Source organism: Euprymna scolopes, chromosome 24 (assembly GCF_053919585.1).
Source record: "Euprymna scolopes isolate OS-2025 chromosome 24, ASM5391958v1, whole genome shotgun sequence".
Lineage (NCBI taxonomy): Eukaryota > Metazoa > Mollusca > Cephalopoda > Sepiida > Sepiolidae > Euprymna > Euprymna scolopes.
Window position 1 is genome coordinate 1,006,650 of NC_136505.1, and position 20,878 is coordinate 1,027,527.

Below are 20,878 nucleotides of genomic sequence, written 5' to 3' on the forward strand. Positions count from 1 at the left end.
TCTCTTGCACTTAGTTCACCGGGTATATTTGCCAGATAGTTTTTTTTAATTTTTTTTCATGAATCCGGTTGCTCTTATAATTATTGGAATTATGGGGATCTTCCTAAGATTCCAGTTTATTTTCATTTTGTACATAAGATCTTGGTATTTTGTTATCTTAAACTTTGTTTAAGCCAGCATCATCAGGGACACTGACTTCAACTAGGGTTGCTACTTTTTCCCTCTTATCCCATATCATTATGTCAGGTTAAACAGTTACGTTTTCTAGGTACATAATTGTAAAAATTGCATAGTCATAGTGGATGATGTATGTATATGTTCGAATATGCGTGTTTATGTGTATATATATGTATCTAGATTAAACAGAGCTGAAAAGTTAAAGATAAGGAAATACCAAGGTTTTATGTACGGCGTGAAAAGAAACTGGAATCTTTAGGAAGATCTCAATCATTCTTGTAATTATAGAAACAATCGGACTCATGAAAAATAATTTCCAAAACTACCAAGTGGAAAGATGTAAAAACAGTTGCGCTTAAAACAGCGATTAGAATCGTAAAAAGATCTTTCAATTTCAGTGTTCAATAGACTTGCGTTTTAAATAGCGGGTAAATGTCTAACATCCGGTAGAATGATCCATCCGCAGCAAAAACAAAATATAAGAAAATTTGGAGAAAATGTAATGTGTTCATATATATATTTTATTTCATTTTATTTCATTTTTCATTCAATCGACGTTCTCAGAAATTAAGAGGCTCCCTTGCTGATGCAAGCATTTGAACTCTATATAAGATACATATTCGAATGTTTCATTTAAGTTCTTTATCTCATATAAACTGAGTAAAGAAGTTGAAAACATTATTTTCCTCTCCCCATTTAATCATTTAAGTACGTTATAATACACGTTTCTTGTGATCTGTTGGTCTTACTGGATTCCAGGACGAGCATTCATTTAGTCTATTGAAGTATCGAGCTTCGTGCTGTTTCTTAAGCTAACATCATTTGGATAAGGTGCACCATTCCTCGTAAAATAAATTAGTATGGATTACCAAGTAAATCTTATTTGGGCTGCGAATACGAAATATGATTTGAATTTTTTGTTAGAGTTTACTTCTAGAGAAAAGTATCTTCATGTCAGCTTTTGTTCTGCATAAAAAAAACTGTACACGGAGATCTTAGACGCTCGATGATTGTGTCTAGTAGGCATTCAAGTTTTTCTCCAGTAGGCATTCAAGTTTCTCTTCATATATGTGTTGCGCCTCCATTTTAGAAAACAATCGTAGAAGCAGACACGTGACCGACAATCCTTGAAGTCGCCCCGCGTGGGTGCTTAACAACTTCCGTTTTGTTTTTATAACAATCAAAGAAACACACATATAAACCTTGACTTTTCACAGCCAAACAAAAACAACAGACTTTTAATTTCGAACCGAAATTAATATAGATGCAGTCAATAAATAATTAAAACACTTTTCCTGTGATGATGTGGTCCCTGTTGGTTATGATTTAATGCTGATTCTGTGCAGATCTAGAAGGTCCATTCTTCTAAATTTTATTCTTCTCTCTTTGAGAAGGGGTTAGTTTATAGCTAATCGCCTGAGGTGCGCTTACCTGGGAATGCCGACAGGGCTGCCCAGACACTTTTTGCAGATTATTTTTTTGCAGATCAGAGTGCCCCTCTGGGGGCGCTGACTTATCAATCCCACTTTCTGACCCTGGTGTCCCAGTTCTTTCATTTGGAGAAAACTAAATATCTCCTCATTAATCCGGATAGAGAGCAAGAAGCTGCCAGCATTACGACTATGACGCTCCAGGTCAAGTTGTCCGAGCCCAATAGCCGAAAAGCCTCAGCAGCAACAGCAGCAGTATTTTAAGCAGCCCTAACTACCACAAACTATTATTACGATTAAAACAGCCTTTTTGAGGGTTAACCACCACAACTTACCTGTGTTCAAACTTCACTCTTTACTACTGTCTGCCTTCTAAAAGTACTTTCTATAACCAACAAACTCCACCTCACTCCTGCAACTTCCAACGCCTCCTGCAGCTTCCAGCAACCCAAATACGTACTGTACTTGCAATAACACTTATCCCTGAGTGGCTTCCGGGCCTTGATAAGTGGTGACCACCGTGTAAAAAAAAAAAGCCTCCAGCTTCTCCAGCAGCTTCCAGCCTCCAATGCCTCCTGCAACGCCCAGCTACTAGTTTCCAGAGCTCACTAGCGTCCAGCATTCACTGACGACCTGCTCCAGAGCCGACTGACGTCCAACGACCACTAACGTTTAGCTATCTGTTCCAGTGCCCACAGAGATCCAGCAACCACCGACGTCCAGCTACTTGCCCACTGATATCCGGCCACCTGTTCCAGAGCTCACTGGCGTCCAGCATCCACTGACGATCAGATACCTGTTCCAGGACCCATTGTTTTCCAGCTAACGGTTTTTCCGGTAACTGATGCCGCCTAGCTCCGGCTATTCATGAATACACGATCTCCATTGCCAATAATTTTCCATTTCGATTCTCGGTAAATAAAACACGATACCTATGTCTTTAAACGAGTATCAGTGCCGTTATCTGTTCGCCTTTGTGTCTACTTTGTTAGTTGTACGGTCGATTGGCACTTTCACACCTCTTTGTCCTCTCCAACATATGTGTAATGTGTTCATGTGTTCAAATATTTATATATTTTTAAACAATTTATATTTTCATATCTTATTTATATTTATAATTTCAGGCTTACTGGGTCGGTCCTTTAGGAGGAGCCGCAGTGGGTGCTCTAGCATACGACAAGATTTTCTCAACCCGGGTTGCCAAGAAGGGTCTCTACAAGTTTTGTCTGCGACGAAGTTCTCGAGATGGTTCGCCCACTCATGTTTCTACTCGCTCTCTCAACAAAAACGACAAAGAGGCGTTCATTGAGATGAACGAGAAAGATATCAAGGGTGAAGTTGATGCTGAGTGACTATTGATCTGCCCAGCATTCTACTGGTTAACCAGCAAACGCCGGCAACCGGACAGTGAACCTGACACGAACGATCCAGCCGCTGATCCATCTTAGTCAATTAAAACACTAAATTTAGTCGACAGCCCGATCGATCAGGATTGAAATCAACATTTCAAGTTCAAGTATTTTTTTTTTTTAGGAAGGGGTTCGGAGATACATTTAAATAATAATTTTTAAAACAGTCTTCATTATCGATCAATTTTAGATTATACAGGGTGGTCCACTTAAAAGTAGCCCGATTACTTGGCGACTTTAAGGATGCAAGTAAAAATGAGTGGAAACAGGTTGTGATTGCTTTGCAACCCCCTTCCTTTTGTTGTTTTACTTGCCTACGCGTTAAAAAAAGATGCTGAAATAAAAAAAACAAGATTTTTTAATCGGAAAGCACCATATTCAGCATATGACACCACAACACAAAATATCGTGACTAAAATTGGGCTACTTTTAAACGCGCCACCCCATATATAAAAAATCTTTCATATTCATAAATTGATCATCATTATCAAAAAGAAAGAAATGCTTTTGACGCTTCAACCCAATTTCGGATATATTTTCTCTTTCTTTTTTTATAAAAAAAAAAAAATCGAATTTATATCGACTAAACGTCAAATTCTCAAATCTAAAAATAAAAGCGGGAGGGGCGGGGGGCTATACGACTCGTGACTCTATCGACTCCTTATTGTTTTTTTATTCAAATCTTTTTTTTTTCTTCTTATAATTTACTGATTCTGAAATCTGAAATCTATTTCTCACCAACGGTTAGTGTCTGGTGGATGTAGATCATAATGAACGAGGAAAGACTGTTTGTTATATTTTGTAGATATATAACCGACCATCGTCCAAAATTTGCGAATTATTGAAAAAAAAATGGAGGTATTGAAAAGAAAATGGAGATAGACGAACTTATGTGACACGTACCTCTTCTCTCACCCACCTCCTCCCTATTTATTCTGATTATTATTGTTTTATGCAACAACTTTTTTTTTTATTATTTTAAAAAAATATGAATAAAGCGCCGCACCCTTTCCATCAACATCCATAATATTTTTGTGTGATTCAATATTTTCAAATAACAATCGATTAAATAACTATTTTCAGATATCCAACAAATAATTAAAAGAAAATTTAATTGTTAAACTTTTTTGCAGAGTAATTCAGTCTTCGCTCGGTCTTTTATAGGATTATATAATGTATTCATTATTCATTGTATATGCTTAATTGAATACAAGTTGCTGAGGGATTTAGATACAAAAGACCTATTGACAATAGCTTTTTTCGGATTCATTTTATGCTAAACTTATCAAACTGAATCCACCTCTAAGTTTTACGAAATTATTTTTGATAATTCAATAATTATACTTAAATAGTGGTGCCTACTGGTCGGTTTTATTTCCGAAACTTTAGATAAAAATATTTAATTCTGACTATCTTCATTTCTTTTTTTTTTTTTTTTTTTTTCCCACCAGGAACATGTTTTTTTGCGACAAAAATAATGTATTTTGCTCCCGTTCTTTAATATAATACTTGTTCCAGCTGAGAACTTTTTAAAAGCAAAGTCATTTTAAGAAATCACATTCAAGGTTTTAACTGTTCACGTTCTAAATAAAAATTTAAAAATAATATTGAATTATAAAAAAAGAGTGATTAAAGAAATATTAACGATAATTTTACGTTAAACTTAACAAACTCATCTAAAAATTAAGCAAGTCAATAACAGAAGCAAACAAACTTTTTTGTCATTTAAGAACGTGATGTATAATCGATAAAAAAAATATATGGAACTCACTCCAGACAGGGCATGACGCCACTTGATGTAACGAGCTAAAAATACTACTTCATGGTTAAAATCTATCTAATGATAAGTGTTAGATTCCGGCCTAGAAAACACAACTTTTATCCCTTTGTCAGAAACATAGCTCATAAAATACGAGAACTATAAAATCAGGGAAGCAAGGGTTATGAAGTAGAGTGTCGAAAGTAAACCCACAATCCATTTTTTAGTTTCCATGATTTTTTTTTTTATTAAATATTATTTTAGGGGAAAAGAGGGGAAACGTGTCGCATAGATTTACCATTTTTCTTTTCTTTTGTTCTTTCAACTTTTTTTTATTATTATTATTTGTTCCGTTAAACTTTGACCTTTGCAATTAATCTGAGAATATTTTGAACACGCTTGTTGGACCGAGTTGTTTTGACGCTATCATCTCCGTTCGCTTGCATGTCACATTTTGCGTGATTTTCGAATGTAAATCGTCTTCGACTAAATTGAATCGTTTATACATTTTCTTTCTATTAATTTCGTTTACTTGCTTGATTTTATTCGCATTTCCTGTTTTCATTTAACCTCTCATGCAGCAGTCAAGCTGAAAAAAAGCGACGTTTTCGTTTACTAGTGTAAAGAGTAAGACGCGTTTGAATAGAAATTGTAATATTTATCCATAGTTATCAAATACTTCCGTCATGACAGTACTTAATATTACTTTGAAATTCGAAGCTTCTTCGGTGGATAATTATTACGTTTATAATGACAGACAGGGTCTCTTTTACAATCCACAGAAGTACGAAAAAGTTAAAAAAAAAAAAAAAAATATAAAACAAATAAATGTAATCAAAGGCAAGATAAGTTGCTTTTCTACCTAACTTAATAAGTTTTTAGTGTTTTTATTCAATGTAAAATGTTTATTCGGTTCGAAAAGCAAGTAATATTGAGCGCTACCGAAGAACAAGAAAAAATGGCTGCGAGGTCTTTGAAGTCTCGGCAAAGACTTCAAAATAAGAAATAAAACAAAATGGTGGTAGAAACCCACCCAATAAATGTTACCGTAACATTTATTGGGTGGGTTTCTACCACCATATTGTTTCATTTTTTATTTTAAAGTGATTATCAGGACTTCAAAGACATCGCGGCCATTTTTTCTTGTTTTTCGGTAGCGCTCAATATTACTTGCTTTTCAAACTGAATAAACATGTTACATTGAATAAAAACACTAAAAACTTATTAAGTTATGTAGAAAAGTGACTTATCTTGCCTTTGATAACATTTATTTGTTATATATACAAACTCACAGGCAGTGTTTGATTGGCGTAATGAATAATGACCTAAATGTTTCCACACTTAAATCCTGTCGGATATATTGAGGTCATGCTTACTAATTAATAGCGTTGAAATATGGATTCTTATTCCCACCATTGCCCATGTGTAAAAAATAGCAACTTGTATTCAATTAATCGTATATAATGAACCTTCTACAATGGGTGATTGTATTTTCGTATTTTATTACCTCAAAAGAGTTGATGTGCCGCTAATCAAATAAACGAAACAAAAACGAACGGAAACTGTTTAGCTTTCAGGCAAACACAAAAATTCAGAAACAAAAAATGTCAGTTTTTTTTATGTCAGTCCAGCGGAATAAAATAGTAAATGTATGCACCCTCCGGACGCAAATATTTTATTTTCTTACGAAAGCATAACAATGATTGGACTAATTGTTTCTCTGTTCTAATGTTTTTCTTATAAAAGTTGTGTATTAAAAAAAAAAAAAAAAATATGTAAAACAAATAATAAAAATAAAAATGAAATCAGAAAAATTTTATGTTGGATAATTATTTAATAAAACATGTTTCAAAAAAAATTATACAAATTATACAAACCATTTATTTTGTTGAGCGTCATTTCTTTTCTATCTACTATATAAAATTATATTTGTAGGATTCTAAAAATTAGGCCTAAATAGTATTTAAGTTGACAAATCAAACTTTGATTCTGACTAGCCAATTTTTTTTTTATTTGCTATTATTGCACTATGATATTATTGTGGCTATGCATTAATCTTTTCCGCTACAATTCATGTTAAAAAACACTTCATCTGGTTTGGCAGTTTGTTAATATTCTTAAATAAACACCTAAAAAGAAAAGGCAACTATTATTCTCTTTTTTTTTTTAATCAATGTTCATCTCAAACAAGGCACAGTGCCACTTTGAAGTAGGGGGGCCACTATCGGGGACATAAGTTGCGGGGGCATTATGAAGGGAGATGAATAGCAAGATGTTTGTTCACATTACATTTGAACTGCGTGTCAGTACAGTTGGGAAAGCAGAATCCCGGAAGAGAGTTCCAAAGTCTAGCAGTTCTGGCGAAGAAACTATTGGAGTAGAAGGCTTTCTTACACCTCGGGATTCTCTACTGTGAAGGGGTGGGACTTAGCTGCTTGTCGGGTTTATCGGGGGTAGTCACGTCGATGGGGTACAAGTGCTTGTAGTTCGTCAGAGCATTCACCATTAAAGTTCTTGTAGAACAGGCAGGGGGTGCTACATTTCGTTGGCTGAAGCCTAGATGATAGCTCAGGACCTATCAGGTTGGCGACTCTCTTTTGAACCCTGTCCAGGAGTGAAAGAGAAGCAGCAGATGCACCAGCCCAAATGTGACAACAGTACTCCATACATGGACGAATGATGGCCTTATAGAGGTACAGGATACTTCCAGGCGTAAGTAGCTTTCTAGCACCGTAGAGAGAGCCCACCTTCTTTGCAGCAGCCTTGGCAATGCTCTTGATGTATGTATTCCAGTTCATGTTCCCTGTAAACGTTAGGCCGAGGAGTTTAAAAGAAGTACTTTGAGGTAATGTGTTCCTGGTCATTGCTATTTGTGGTAGAGAAGATTCCTTGTAATTATTGAAGGAAACAAGCTTAGTCTTTGCAGCATTGAATGTGGACCATCCATTTTTGTCTCCATTCCATTACAGATTGGAGGTCATCCTCTAATGATTCTGCCATTTCCTTAGATATGTGTACATTTGTTTTCCTCTCATGCCTATTATAGAGAGTGGTGTCATCGGCAAATATACCCATATCCGAAACAAATTCATCAGGGAGGTCATTTATGAATATCAAGAATAATAAAGGTCCAAGCATAGGCCCCTGGGGTACTCTCGCATTTATATCATATTGTTTGGATGTACGACCGTCGAGGACAACTTGGATTTTTCTCTTACTTAAGAAGGATTTAATTACATTATGTATTCTTCTAGTGATTCCATATGATCTAATTTTCCTTAGAAGACCATCGTGCCATACCCTGTCAAAAGCCTTTGATATATCGAGAGCTACCGTTCTACCCTCCCCTGTTTTGTCCAGTGTCCAGTAATAATAGTTAGCGTTTCTCATTTGCCTTTTATTTACAAACTAGCGGGGGGTGCCCGGCATTGCCCGGGTGTTTAGAGGTGTGTGTGCTCGGGCGGTGAAGGATAATCAAAACATAAGAATAAGCGAAGTAAATATTTTTAAATAGTAAATAAAAATTAAATGTTATATAAAAAAAAAGTTTAAACTTAAAAAAATCGAAAAAAAAACGAAAAAACTAACGTAAGGCAAACGAACGATGTTAAATGTAAAAATCGGAAAAAAAACAAAAAAGAAAACAGAAAAACGAACGTTAAAACTTATTTAAAAAATCTGAAAAATGATTAAAAAAAAAAACGCTAGAAAAATGGCTGAAATAAACCTGTTTCAATATTAAAATTTAAAAAATCGGTGGGTACCCGGCGTTGCCCGGGTGTTTTTTGGGTATGTGTGTGGTCGATCGGGTGGGGTGGGGGTGTTAATGAAAACTTAAGAATAAGCGAAGTAAAAAAAAAAAAAACCAGAAAAACGAACGTTACGTGAAAATGGCTTAAATAACCCTGCTTCAATATTAAAATTTAAAAAATCGAAAAAAAGACATCTCACACCACGATTCGAACCCAAAACGTATAGATAATGACCCAGCGCTCTAACCAACTAAACTAACACGACGTACACGAAATTAGCTCATTTTTTTATGTTTAAACTAAATCAGGTTACGGCGTCGTATGATGCATACGTAGAAGCGAATATGTTATGAGAGGACGGTTTTTGCTGACCCCCCCCCCGTAGAAAAGTGCTGATTTCAGGATGAAAAATTAACGTTTTTGGACAATTTTTCGATATTTGTCGGGCGAAGGATGGGGCTTTCATATGAGACCAAATTTGTGAATTTTTGTTCTGTCTGTCGAAAGTTTTTAGCAGACACACAAACATACACATATACATACATACATGCATACATACATACATACATTTTCGCTTTTATATTTATAGATGTTTACAAAACAATTTTAACGTAATGGATCCCGGATAACGCCGGATGGATACATTTACTATATAATAAACATTTCTTGTTATTGCGCATTTGATTATTAGTGCAAATATCTTCATGTGTAGCCGAGTAAAAAAAAAAATATGTAAATACGTATCTTATGATAGGTATGCTGGTTTCTAAACACTAGAACCAGTAACGCGTGATGTATACCCTCCACACACACACGCGCGCGCGCGCACATACATATACACACACAACAGCACAACACATATACACCAAGAAAAAAGCTAGAAGACTAGGTTTATTGTCTGTGGTCTAAAGTGCCCGTACTTGGCCTAGAATTTTGATAAGTCGCTAAGATTCATAAAAGTCATATTTTACCAAATGGTTCTTGTTGTTTAGTTGTAAAAAATGCAAGCAAACACGTTATAATTTCGGTCATCGATTCGTGTATAAAATAGCATACACCTGTGTCGTCGTTGTCTCCGTGGTTGAACCCATATTCTCGGTTGTCTGCAAATATAAAACCACTTGGACGTCGATGTTGATTTGTAAAAGGTTCATTTAAAAAGCAAAGAACAGTCACAACAAAACGTTACAGAGACAAGAACTTTCGTATGTCTTGGAAAGAGAGAGAAAAACAGACAGCTAGATGGGCGGATAAATAGTCTAGCTACATTAGGTTAGTGTACGCATCCGCCGCCACCCGATTGGGATCAGCATTCCAGACACGTCTTTCTTACTTGAAGTCTAGCTAGCTAAGAGAAAAAAATCTCCGTCTAGAAATTACTTCTGACTCTTAACGATTAACTTAAACTTTTACGCTCAAACGTATCAATCTTTTTCTTCTGAGGATTAGAGGGTCTGAAAGAATTACAGTTATTTTTTAACTTATTCTGCATGCTGTAATACATCAGTTATTATCACGTTTAATAAAAAAACAATTTTGTCTCATATGTTGCCTTTATATATGGTGGCAGCTAAATACTAATATTTGCACATTGAATACAAGGAATGGAATCTAAATCGGGATTTGCGTAGGTATTAGAAAATATTGATAGAGTTCAGTGTAATTCTCTCTTTGTCAAGAAATAATATTTTTGTAAGCACGTTATGATATTGTCAATAACATGATATAACAATAACAAATGAAATTTGCTAGTCAAAATCAGATTTTGTTTTTTTAACTTATATGCTATTTGTGTCTGAATTTGAAAATACAAGATAAGAATATATATCTGGCACCAATTTTAAATCAAAGGGGTCAACTGAAATAGACAAGTTATTACTTTAGAATTAAATTATCAGCAGGAGTCATTAAAAGAAGCAAATGTATTGTGAGGAATGATAAGTTAAATGCACACATATATACACACATATCCAATGCATATATATATATATATATATATATATATATATATATATATATATATATATATACACATATATATACATACATATATATGAATACATACAATTACACATATGCATACATATATACACACACACACACACATATGAATACATACAATTACACATATGCATACATATATACACACACACACATATATATGAATACATACAATTACACATATGCATACATATATACACACACACATATATATGAATACATACAATTACACATACGCATACATATATACACACACACACATATATATGAATACATACAATTACACATATGCATACATATATACACACACACATATATGAATACATACAATTACACATATGCATACATATATACACACACACATATGAATACATACAATTACACATATGCATACATATATACACACACACACATATGAATACATACAATTACACATATGCATACATATATACACACACACACACATGAATACATACAATTACACATATGCATACATATATACACACACACACACATATGAATACATACAATTACACATATGCATACATATATACACACACACATATGAATACATACAATTACACATATGCATACATATATATACACACACACACATGAATACATACAATTACACATATGCATACATATATATACACACACACACATGAATACATACAATTACACATATGCATACATATATATACACACACACATGAATACATACAATTACACATATGCATGCATATATATACACACACACATGAATACATACAATTACACATATGCATGCATATATATACACACACACACACACACATGAATACATACAATTACACATATGCATACATATATATATACACACACACACACACATGAATACATACAATTACACATATGCATACATATATATATACACACACACACACACACACATATATATATATATATATAATGATTGTATCGATTAATTTACTAGATGTAAATCCAATGAAACTTATTAAAGAGTGCTCAATGCAGGACAGAGCTGATATATATGCTAGCCTCTTCTTCGGCGTTTTTCATTGAGTGCCGTCATTAATTAGAGATGTGTTGGTTTATAGTAAGTGCAGTTATTAATTTGTGATGTATCGGGACTATTCTGCATCCTTTCGCATCTTACCTTAGTTCATTTATTAATAAATTAAGATATTGGGAGTGAGGGGTTATGAATTATGCTGTTAAAAACGTCGAAGAAGAGGCTAGCATAAATAACTTTGCTAAATTAAGGAAGAGGCCATTCTCTCGTTACCCCTCAACACCATCTCAAGCGTCACCATTTAATACGAAACTAAACGAACAGAAACACAATATGCCAAAAGCTGGATAAATGCGAGTGCACTTTGCATACTTACTAACGAAAACGATTCACTAAAATAATCTATGGGTTTTACACGCTTGTAATTGGAATGTTGATGTATACCTACGAGATGTATTATCGTAAAGCAGCGCTACATAAGGCAACCAACTACATAATTGACCCCAAACGATAACTAAGTACTCTAACTAGAGAACTCTAGGAACAAAATACTCCACAAATATCGATAAATATATGTTATTATGTACCTGTTTGCATGTGTATGGTGTGATTGCTATGAAATGTTCCTGACGATCATTTATTCCGGCCGGATGTAGCGGGTTGCTACAATGGAAAATACTAATCATCAGATAAGACTAAAATTTTTCATGATGTTTAATGTTTTGAAAAAGTCATCAGATCAATAAATCAGATTTAGAAATGTTTAATGATTTCAAAAACATCAATCATGTGATCAGAGGAAGAATCTTGGATAACGGTTACGTTTACCAAAAGCATCCTAAACTTAAACCAGTTCTAAGTTTGATCATAACCGATATTTGTACACAGTTTGGTAACAACTGGTCAAGAGATGTGGACGCTAGGCTATATACAAACAAACTCAACCGAAAACATTACATTTTTTTTTACACAGTGATCACCACTTATCAAGGCCTGGAAGCCACTCGGGGATAAGGGGTATTGCAAGTACATTACGTTAGTGTGGAGATTTGATGAAGTGTTTACTTAAGGGGGCGGTTCATTAGGAATTTGTTAACGTTGGACTTGAAGACATCCAAGTTGTAATCCGGTAGGAAGTAGGCAGACGGAACAGAGGGACACATCCTCTTTGACAGAGGTAATTACGACGATTTTGTATACAAGTGTATAATCTCTGTCAAAAATGGAGAGGCAAAAATTTATGCTTCGCCAGTGTTCATTCTAATATTCATATAAAATCATAGAATTATGCCAATAATTATATTTTTCAGATAAAAATTATTTCTGATGACCTAAAAACGCCAACCATTAACTTTTTTAAGAGTGAAAAGGTTGTCTTATTTCCTTGTTCACTTTCTCTCGTCCCTTGAAATGGTTTCACCCGGTAGTTATACAGCAATAGAGCTAAAAGCTACATTGGTATTACTGCCACTACTCCTTTTCGAAAATTCACCATGCACTTTGTGCACTCTAGTTCAATTCACCAACAGTTTTTAAAAGCATAACTGCTCTCCTTTGATTAATGACAAATTTTAGTTAATAACACGAAAATACGATATTGTAAACCGCATTTGTTTTTAATTTAAACTCCTTGAGGTTATCTTTATTAAAACCCAATACAATAAATAAAATTACAACTTGACGAGTCATCACGAGGATGAAATGCGGAAAATTATGTGTAGATTAATTTATATATATATATATATATATATATATATATATATATATATATGAAAATTTACTGTGTAATATATATATATATATATATAGAGAGAGAGAGAGAGAGAGAGAGAGAGAGAGAGAGAGAGAGAGAGAAAGAGATTGTGCCATTTGCGGTAGGCCGCACAAGACCGCTTGAGAAATATTGACTGCTTAATCACTAAACATCACTAAGGTATGTAATTTATTGGTTTATATATATATATATATATATATATATATATATATATATATATATATATATATATATATATATATATTATTTTAATTTTATATATAATTCAAAATGGCATAATGGAAACATATTATAAGGTATTTGAAGCTTCTCTTCCAATTTTCGGATTTTACTCATGTCAAAACGCATTTTATTTCCTTTTGATGGATTGATTGTTGCTATTTCTTCTGATGAGTTAAGGGCAAAATAGATTCACTTATTGATGTAATAATTAATTAAGTGATTGATATCGCTCCGAAACATACTGTCAAGAATTGTAAATGTCAACTGAATTAAAGGAATAATTTATAAGGTTGTCAATATCATGAATTTTGGAATATAGCCTTTGTCATTTATTCAGTATATGCTCGGTAATTACATTGAGCTTCTTAAATAAGGATTGGCATACATGCAAGGGGAAATATAAGTGAATAAAGAATATTTCTACAAATATATATATATATATATATATATATATATATACATATATATATATAACCAATTCTCTGCTCTAAGCAATTAGTCTAAAATAATTTGTCATCGCAACTTTAATAGATAAATAAGACTAACAAGAGTGTAGAGTTACAAAACTTAAAATGCATTTGACCTTCATCTGCTAAACTTCTTCATTTTACATATCACTTCCGCATCAGATGTCGGTTGCTATACGTTGGCGATGGCAACACGAAACGCAGGTTTCTATATGTGATTACTTAAGGTCAACTTTGACTGAGTCATTTAAAGTCTTGCTCACCCTTCCTTTGCTTCACCCTCCATTGAGATGTGTTTACTTACGTTTATCCAATCAAAACTTCATTCAACATATCCACACCGCAATAGGCAGGGGGGGTGACGGTAGTTAAGTGGTTAAAGACAGAAACTGGCAACCTTGATGTACTGAGTTAGGATCTCGTTTGTTTTAAAGAAATACTTTCACTTAGGAATGTTCACGTGCAACTTTCATGTGACCCCTACCGTAAATACCCCGATATATTTCCAGTAGGAATTCCAACTAGAAAAATATCAGGTAAACGAATGTCAACAATAACCATCTGATTTCATACAAAATGAATGCTGCTCAACAACAACAAAAATAAATAAAAAAATATGAGGTACCTTAAATAATTTTCCAGACGTTTTTTGTACAAGCATTTCAAATTGTCGCAAACTCTTGAAAATTCAGTACGTTATTGCTATACGTCTTATGAGATGACTGGCCTATTTTTATGATTTCAGTTTCAAATGAACAGCTACAACAAGAATTGGAATGCACCCTACTAAAGCCTGATTGTCACAGCTGGTGAATTTCAAAAATGCAATCTGGACGTGAGGACATTTTAGAAAAACGATATGCAATAAAATTCTTTTTTAAACTTGGAAAAACGCCATAGAAATGTATGGAATGCTTTTGACTGCTTTTGGACCATCTGGCATGAATCGAGCATCAGTTATTGAGTGACATAAAAGATTCAAGGAAGACAGCAAATCTGTGAGGGATGATGAGGAGAGTTGTGGGAATAAGAAAGTCAGAACACCAGAATTGATTGGCCAAATAAAGAATTTCATGGATAAAGACCGTCATGTGTCTATAGAGGCAATAAGTGCACAGTTTGATGCCAGTGTGGGAACTGTACACACAATTATTCATGAGGAACTGAAGATACAGAAGATTTGTGCAAAATTTATCCTAAGGATGCTCAGAGAAAGTCAGACTAACTATGGGCCTTGATAAATGGTGACCCGTATGTAAAAAATAAATAAATAAAAATTTGATATATATATATATATATATATATATATATATATATATATAAAAGTGAACGTGTCTGTGTGTCTGTGTACATTTCCCTACACAATAACATTAAGACAGTTCCTCACCCTCCCTATAGTCCAGACCTTGCTCACTGGTTTGGTTATTCCTTAAGCTGAAGGAAAACCTTAGAAGATGTCTTATGAAACAGTTGATGAGATGATAGAGGCTGTGATGAGAGTCATTGACACGATCACACAGAAGGACTTCCATGGGACCTTCCAGAAGTTCTTGGAATGGTACAAGTGCATTGCAACCGGAGGAGAGTACTTCAAAGGGGAAAAGAGTTTCATGTGTGTACTATTAATAAAAGTGTCCGCACAAAAAAGTCTGGAAACATATTGAAGACACCTTGTAGACCTAAAACAAAGTGGGTGAATATTTATCAACATATTTAACAGAATTGCCAACCACAAATCATTGCAGTTCACACATGCTTTCATTTTGGCAAAAGAGTTTAATAAAGTTAGAACATCCCAACTTATTCAGTGCATTCCACCTTACACTCCGATTAACTGCATTAAAGCAACTGGCCCTGACAGCATTCCAATTATAGTGTTGAAAAAGCTTCAATCAGAACTAGCTCCTATACTTACAAAGCTGTTTGAGCATTTTCTTAAGGAGAATTGCTTCCCAACACCCTGGAAAACCTCATCAGTATGCCCTGTATTTAAGAATTCAGTGTTAAAGAATAGCCGTCTGTTCTTGTAAGTGAGTAAATATGAGATGGGATAGCCGAGGATTCGAACTTACAAAGCTAGATTTGGAATTGAGAATTACGATCACAAGTTAAAATAAATAATACAAAATGTTATTGAAAATAAAATGTAGAATTACGATTGTTTAGTTCACATAAAATAGTTAGATATTTGTTTATTGAAAAAGGAATGTAATGATGTAATTTTGTTTCTGTTAAAGAAATGAAATTAAAATAAGGAATTTAGATCAGAACAATAGAAAATATTAAACATCTCCTTCTCAGTACAGACCAATAAAAGTGGGTTAGGAAAATTAGGTTAAACAAATCGGTTTTGTAAAAAACATGTGAAGAGCGATGTATGCTTGAAAACGTGAGGCGTGTCAAGACACGAATATAATATGCACGTGTTGGTCATGCAATGGCGTCATGCAATGGCGTCATGAGTCTCAATATAGAGAGTTTTAGAAGTCAGTCAGTGAGTGAGTCAGTCAGAGGGGAGGAAGAGAGAAGAGGAGTCAGAGACAGAGCTGATATGGAACCTTGGAAGCGAAGGTTAGAAGAAGAAAGAATCATGTAAAGACTTGAATTCCTTGATGCAAAGACATTGACCGGTCGAAATGGAATAAACAAACGACTTCATCTTTTTGTATCTGCGTCTTCGTGTTATGTTATTCAACAAAAAGGCATAGTCAATTTATATTAGAAGAACTTTGTGAAAATCATCATCTCAAAAATAGGTAAAGAAATATGTGTCAATGTTATAGAAACACTCCCATCCACACTGTCGAAAGTATAAATGTCAAACTATACCTCAGTCTATCTATCTATATATCTAAATATCTTCCTCTCATCGTGTTCTCGGCTCTCTTGTATTAACATGTACCCTGTCTCTTTATATATACAGAATTCTCTCTCTCTTTATATATACGCGATATACCTGCACACAACATGAACCTCTAAGACACTCCCTCTAATACGAACATAACAACAAATATATGATACATACGTCATCTCTTTAATAAACCCAGTATGCAACATCAGGTGATCGGTCATCTCCTTCTCAGTACAGACCAATAAGTCTCCTGTGCATCATGAGTAAGTTGTTTGAATCCATATTAAATAGAGAAGTAGTCAACCACCTCAACACAAATAAACTTCTTAGTGACATGCAATATAGTTTCCATTCTCTTAGATCTACACTAGATGTGCTAACGGTTATATCTCATAAGATTAGCAAATCTCTCAACAAAGGCTTCCTTTCTAGGGCAATTGCTCTTGACATATCAAAAGCCTTTGATAAGGTATGGCATAAAGGCCTACTCCACAAAATTATAAGCTACGGTATAGCTAGAAATGTCTTCTGAATAATTAAATCATTTCTCTCTGATAGGTTCATAAGAGTAATCGTTGATGAGCAAAAATCAGAGGCTCTCAGTATTAATGCTGGAGTCCTTCAGGGGTCCATCCTAGGCCCAACTCTCTTCTTGATCTACATCAATGATCTCCCAAAACACATCCGGAGATCATTCGTAGACATTTATGCTGATGACACTAATATATATGGCAACACATCAAAGGCAATAAATGACAAAGTTCTCTCTAATTCTCTCTCCTCTGATCTTGAGCACGTAGTACAATGGGGAAAGAAGTGACTGGTTACTTTTAATACATCTAAAACTAAGCTCCTATCTTTACATAATCAATGCTCTGATCCCATTAGGCATCACTTGAAATGAATGGCTCTCGTCTTGGGGAGGCTCCATGTTTCGACAAGCTTCTGGGCTTGACCTTTACTCCTGATCTGAAATGCAACACGTACATAAAATCTGTTGCCAAGGACGCTGGGAAAATGGTGGGATCCTTCTATTAATCCAGTAGATATCTCACTGCTGATGCAATTCTCTATCTATATAAGAGCCAAGTACATCCAATGATGTAGTACTGTTGCCATATCTGGGCAGGAACTGCTAGAAGCAGCTCATCCTACTTACACAGACGCAGCTGGTACCACAACAGGTAACTTCTCTATATCTCATTCCCTGTCACAGATGGTTACGTTTCCAACCCGTTTCCCATACCAGCAAGAACAACATGCATAACTTCTAGATCTGCTACTGGCCACAGTTCCCGATGACTGTGTGACGAATGCCAACAGCCCTCTTGGGAACACCGATCATGCAGCGGTAATGCTTGAAATCGCCCTAAACTCTAGAGCCAAAACTGAAGAGCCACTGCTCAAAACAACGAGATATTATAAAAAGGCTGACTGGGAAGCCATCAGGGACCTCATCAGGGATGCTCCATGGCAAAATATCTTTTCACTTCCTGCTAAACATTGCGCAAATGAGATCATTGAATGGTTCAAAGCAGCAATTGAAGCACATGTTCCCACACGCAAATTTTATAGCAAACCCCACTTTCCCCAATGGTTCACTTCAACTTGTGAAGCTGCCATAGTGCAAAGGAGGCATGCATACCGCAGATTTAACTGACATAAGTTTAGTTCAAACAGACAGAAGTACATAGAAGCCAGAAATAACTGTAAGAAAGAAATAGCGACAGCTAAGAGGGAATTTACTGAAACCACCCAAAAACGCATTGAAGCACAGAAACTAGGAACCCGAGACTTCTGGAAAATCTACAACAGTGTAGTAAATAATGGGCAATCAACAATTCCCCCACTATCCAACAATCATGAGGTTGTTTGCTCAGCAACTGAGAAGGCTAACTTGCTTGCCAGACGGTTTGCCTCCAACTCCACACTGGACTCTGCTAACCACCTCTTCCCTGACTTTCCTTTGCAGACAGACGCCACACTAGATGATCTGAAAATCACCCCTGCTCAGGTGCATGCTATCATAAGAAAGCTTGACACTGCAAAAGCATGTGGACCTGATCTCATCCCGGCTGTGCTATTAAAAATGTGCGCAGCCGAAGTAGCTCCAGTTCTCTCCAAACTTTACAACAAATGCCTTAATGAATCTTGCTTTCCTGCCTGCTGGAAAACTGCTTCTCTAGTGCCAGTTTTCAAGAATTCTGGCGAAAGAACTGACCCAGTAAATTATCGCCCCATTAGCCTCCTCCCACTTTTCACCAAAATATTTGAGACCATAATTAACCAAGCTCTAGTCCATCACCTTAGATGCTAAACTTCTGACTGACCAACAATATGGATTTAGGCAATCCCATTCCACAGCAGACATCCTAACTGTAATCTCAGAACGTATATACCAGTCACTGGACAAAGCAGGGGAGGGTAGAGCGGTAGCTCTAGATATATCTAAGGTTTTTGATAGGGTATGGCACGATGGTCTTCTCAGGAAAATCAGATCATAAGGCCTCACTGGAAGAATACATAACATAATTAGATCCTTCTTGGATAAGAGAAAAATCCAGGTTGCGCTTGATGGTCGTACATCTAAACAATATGATATAAATGCGGGAGTGTTCAGTGGTCTATCCTTGGACCTCTGCTATTCTTAATATTCATAAATGACCTCCCTGACAAAATTGTCTGTGAGATGGGTATATATGCTGATGACACCACGCTCTATAACAGACACGACAGGAAAACAAATGGACACATATCTAAAGAAATGGCAGAAACACTAGAGGATGACCTTCGATCCGTAGTGGAATGGGGACAAAAATGGATGGTCACCTTCAATGCTGCCAAGACTAAACTTGTTTCCTTCAATAATTACAAGAACCCTTCCCTACCACCAATAGCAATGGCCAATGACTCTTTATCTGAAACTTTCACAAAAAAAACCCATCAAGCTGAAACCATTGTCAATAATTTTCCCACTCTTTATCTGTGCCTAAATCGAAATGTAGATTCCATGAACAAAGCTTCTTCCTTAGAACTGCACGCTTGTAGAACTCTCTTCCGTTTGCCTGTTTTCCAGCTGACTACAATTTGGTAGTCTTCAAGTCCAACATAAACAAATTCTTAATGAACTGTCCGCTTAAATAATCCAATTTACCAAATTTCCATTAATAATGATTACTAGGAAATTATTTCATTGACATCTGTACACTCAATAACCCTTATCCTCGAGTGGCCTCTGGGCCTTGATAAGTGGTGACCCTTATGTAAAAAATAAATAAATAAACATCTGAGATATATATATAAAAGTGAACGTGTCTGTGTACATTTCCCTACACAATAACTGTGTCAATTTTAAGTCTACAGACTCAAAATTTGATATACAGGGTACTGAGATTTAGGAAAATCGATGTGATCGGGTTTCGGACAGAAATTTGGCTGTTAAGGGGTCAAAGTTCAACGATTTGACCTTTGACAACTCTACCAAACTCCTCCGACTATTTTGGGTCTTAACACTTGAAATTTTAGATATAGGTTCCTTGGACATGGATCTAACTTAATAACTTGATTAGAGCCCAAAACAATAAATGTTTAGGGGTCATAATAGGGGTCAAAGTTTTAAAAAATTACCGTTTTTTTTGTTTTTTTTGCTCAGCATACACCTCCAAGCACCCGGGCAATGCCGCCCACCCATTGCTAGTATATCTATAAAAGTGAACGTGCGTGTGTGTCTGTCTGTCTGTGTGTCTGTGTACATTTTCCTTCGTAATAACTCCGTTAATTTTCAGTCTATAGACTAAAAATTTGATATACAGGGTACTGAGATTTGGGAAAATCTACAATGATCGGTTTTCGGCCAGAAATTTGACTGTTAAGGGGTCAAAGTTCAACGATTTGACCTTTGTGAACTCTACCGAACTCCTCCGACAATTTTGGGTCTAAACACTTGAAATTTTAGATATAGGTTTTTTGGACAGTGATCTAACTTAATAACTCAATTTGAGCCCAAAACAATAAATTTTAA

The 20,878-nt window shown here is 35.2% G+C and overlaps 1 protein-coding gene across 1 annotated transcript in view; it reads left to right on the top strand.

The window, feature by feature from the left end:
• The window catches only part of LOC145246560 (aquaporin-like), an 81,366-nt gene extending 76,086 nt beyond the window's left edge, over positions 1–5,280 (top strand). Inside the window, exon 3 of the mRNA XM_080108158.1 lies at positions 2,732–5,280. Coding sequence (XP_079964284.1) covers positions 2,732–2,959 — 228 coding nt within the window. The 3' untranslated portion in view covers positions 2,960–5,280. The remainder of the gene's footprint in view (positions 1–2,731) is intronic.
• The last annotated feature ends 15,598 nt before the right edge of the window (positions 5,281–20,878 follow it).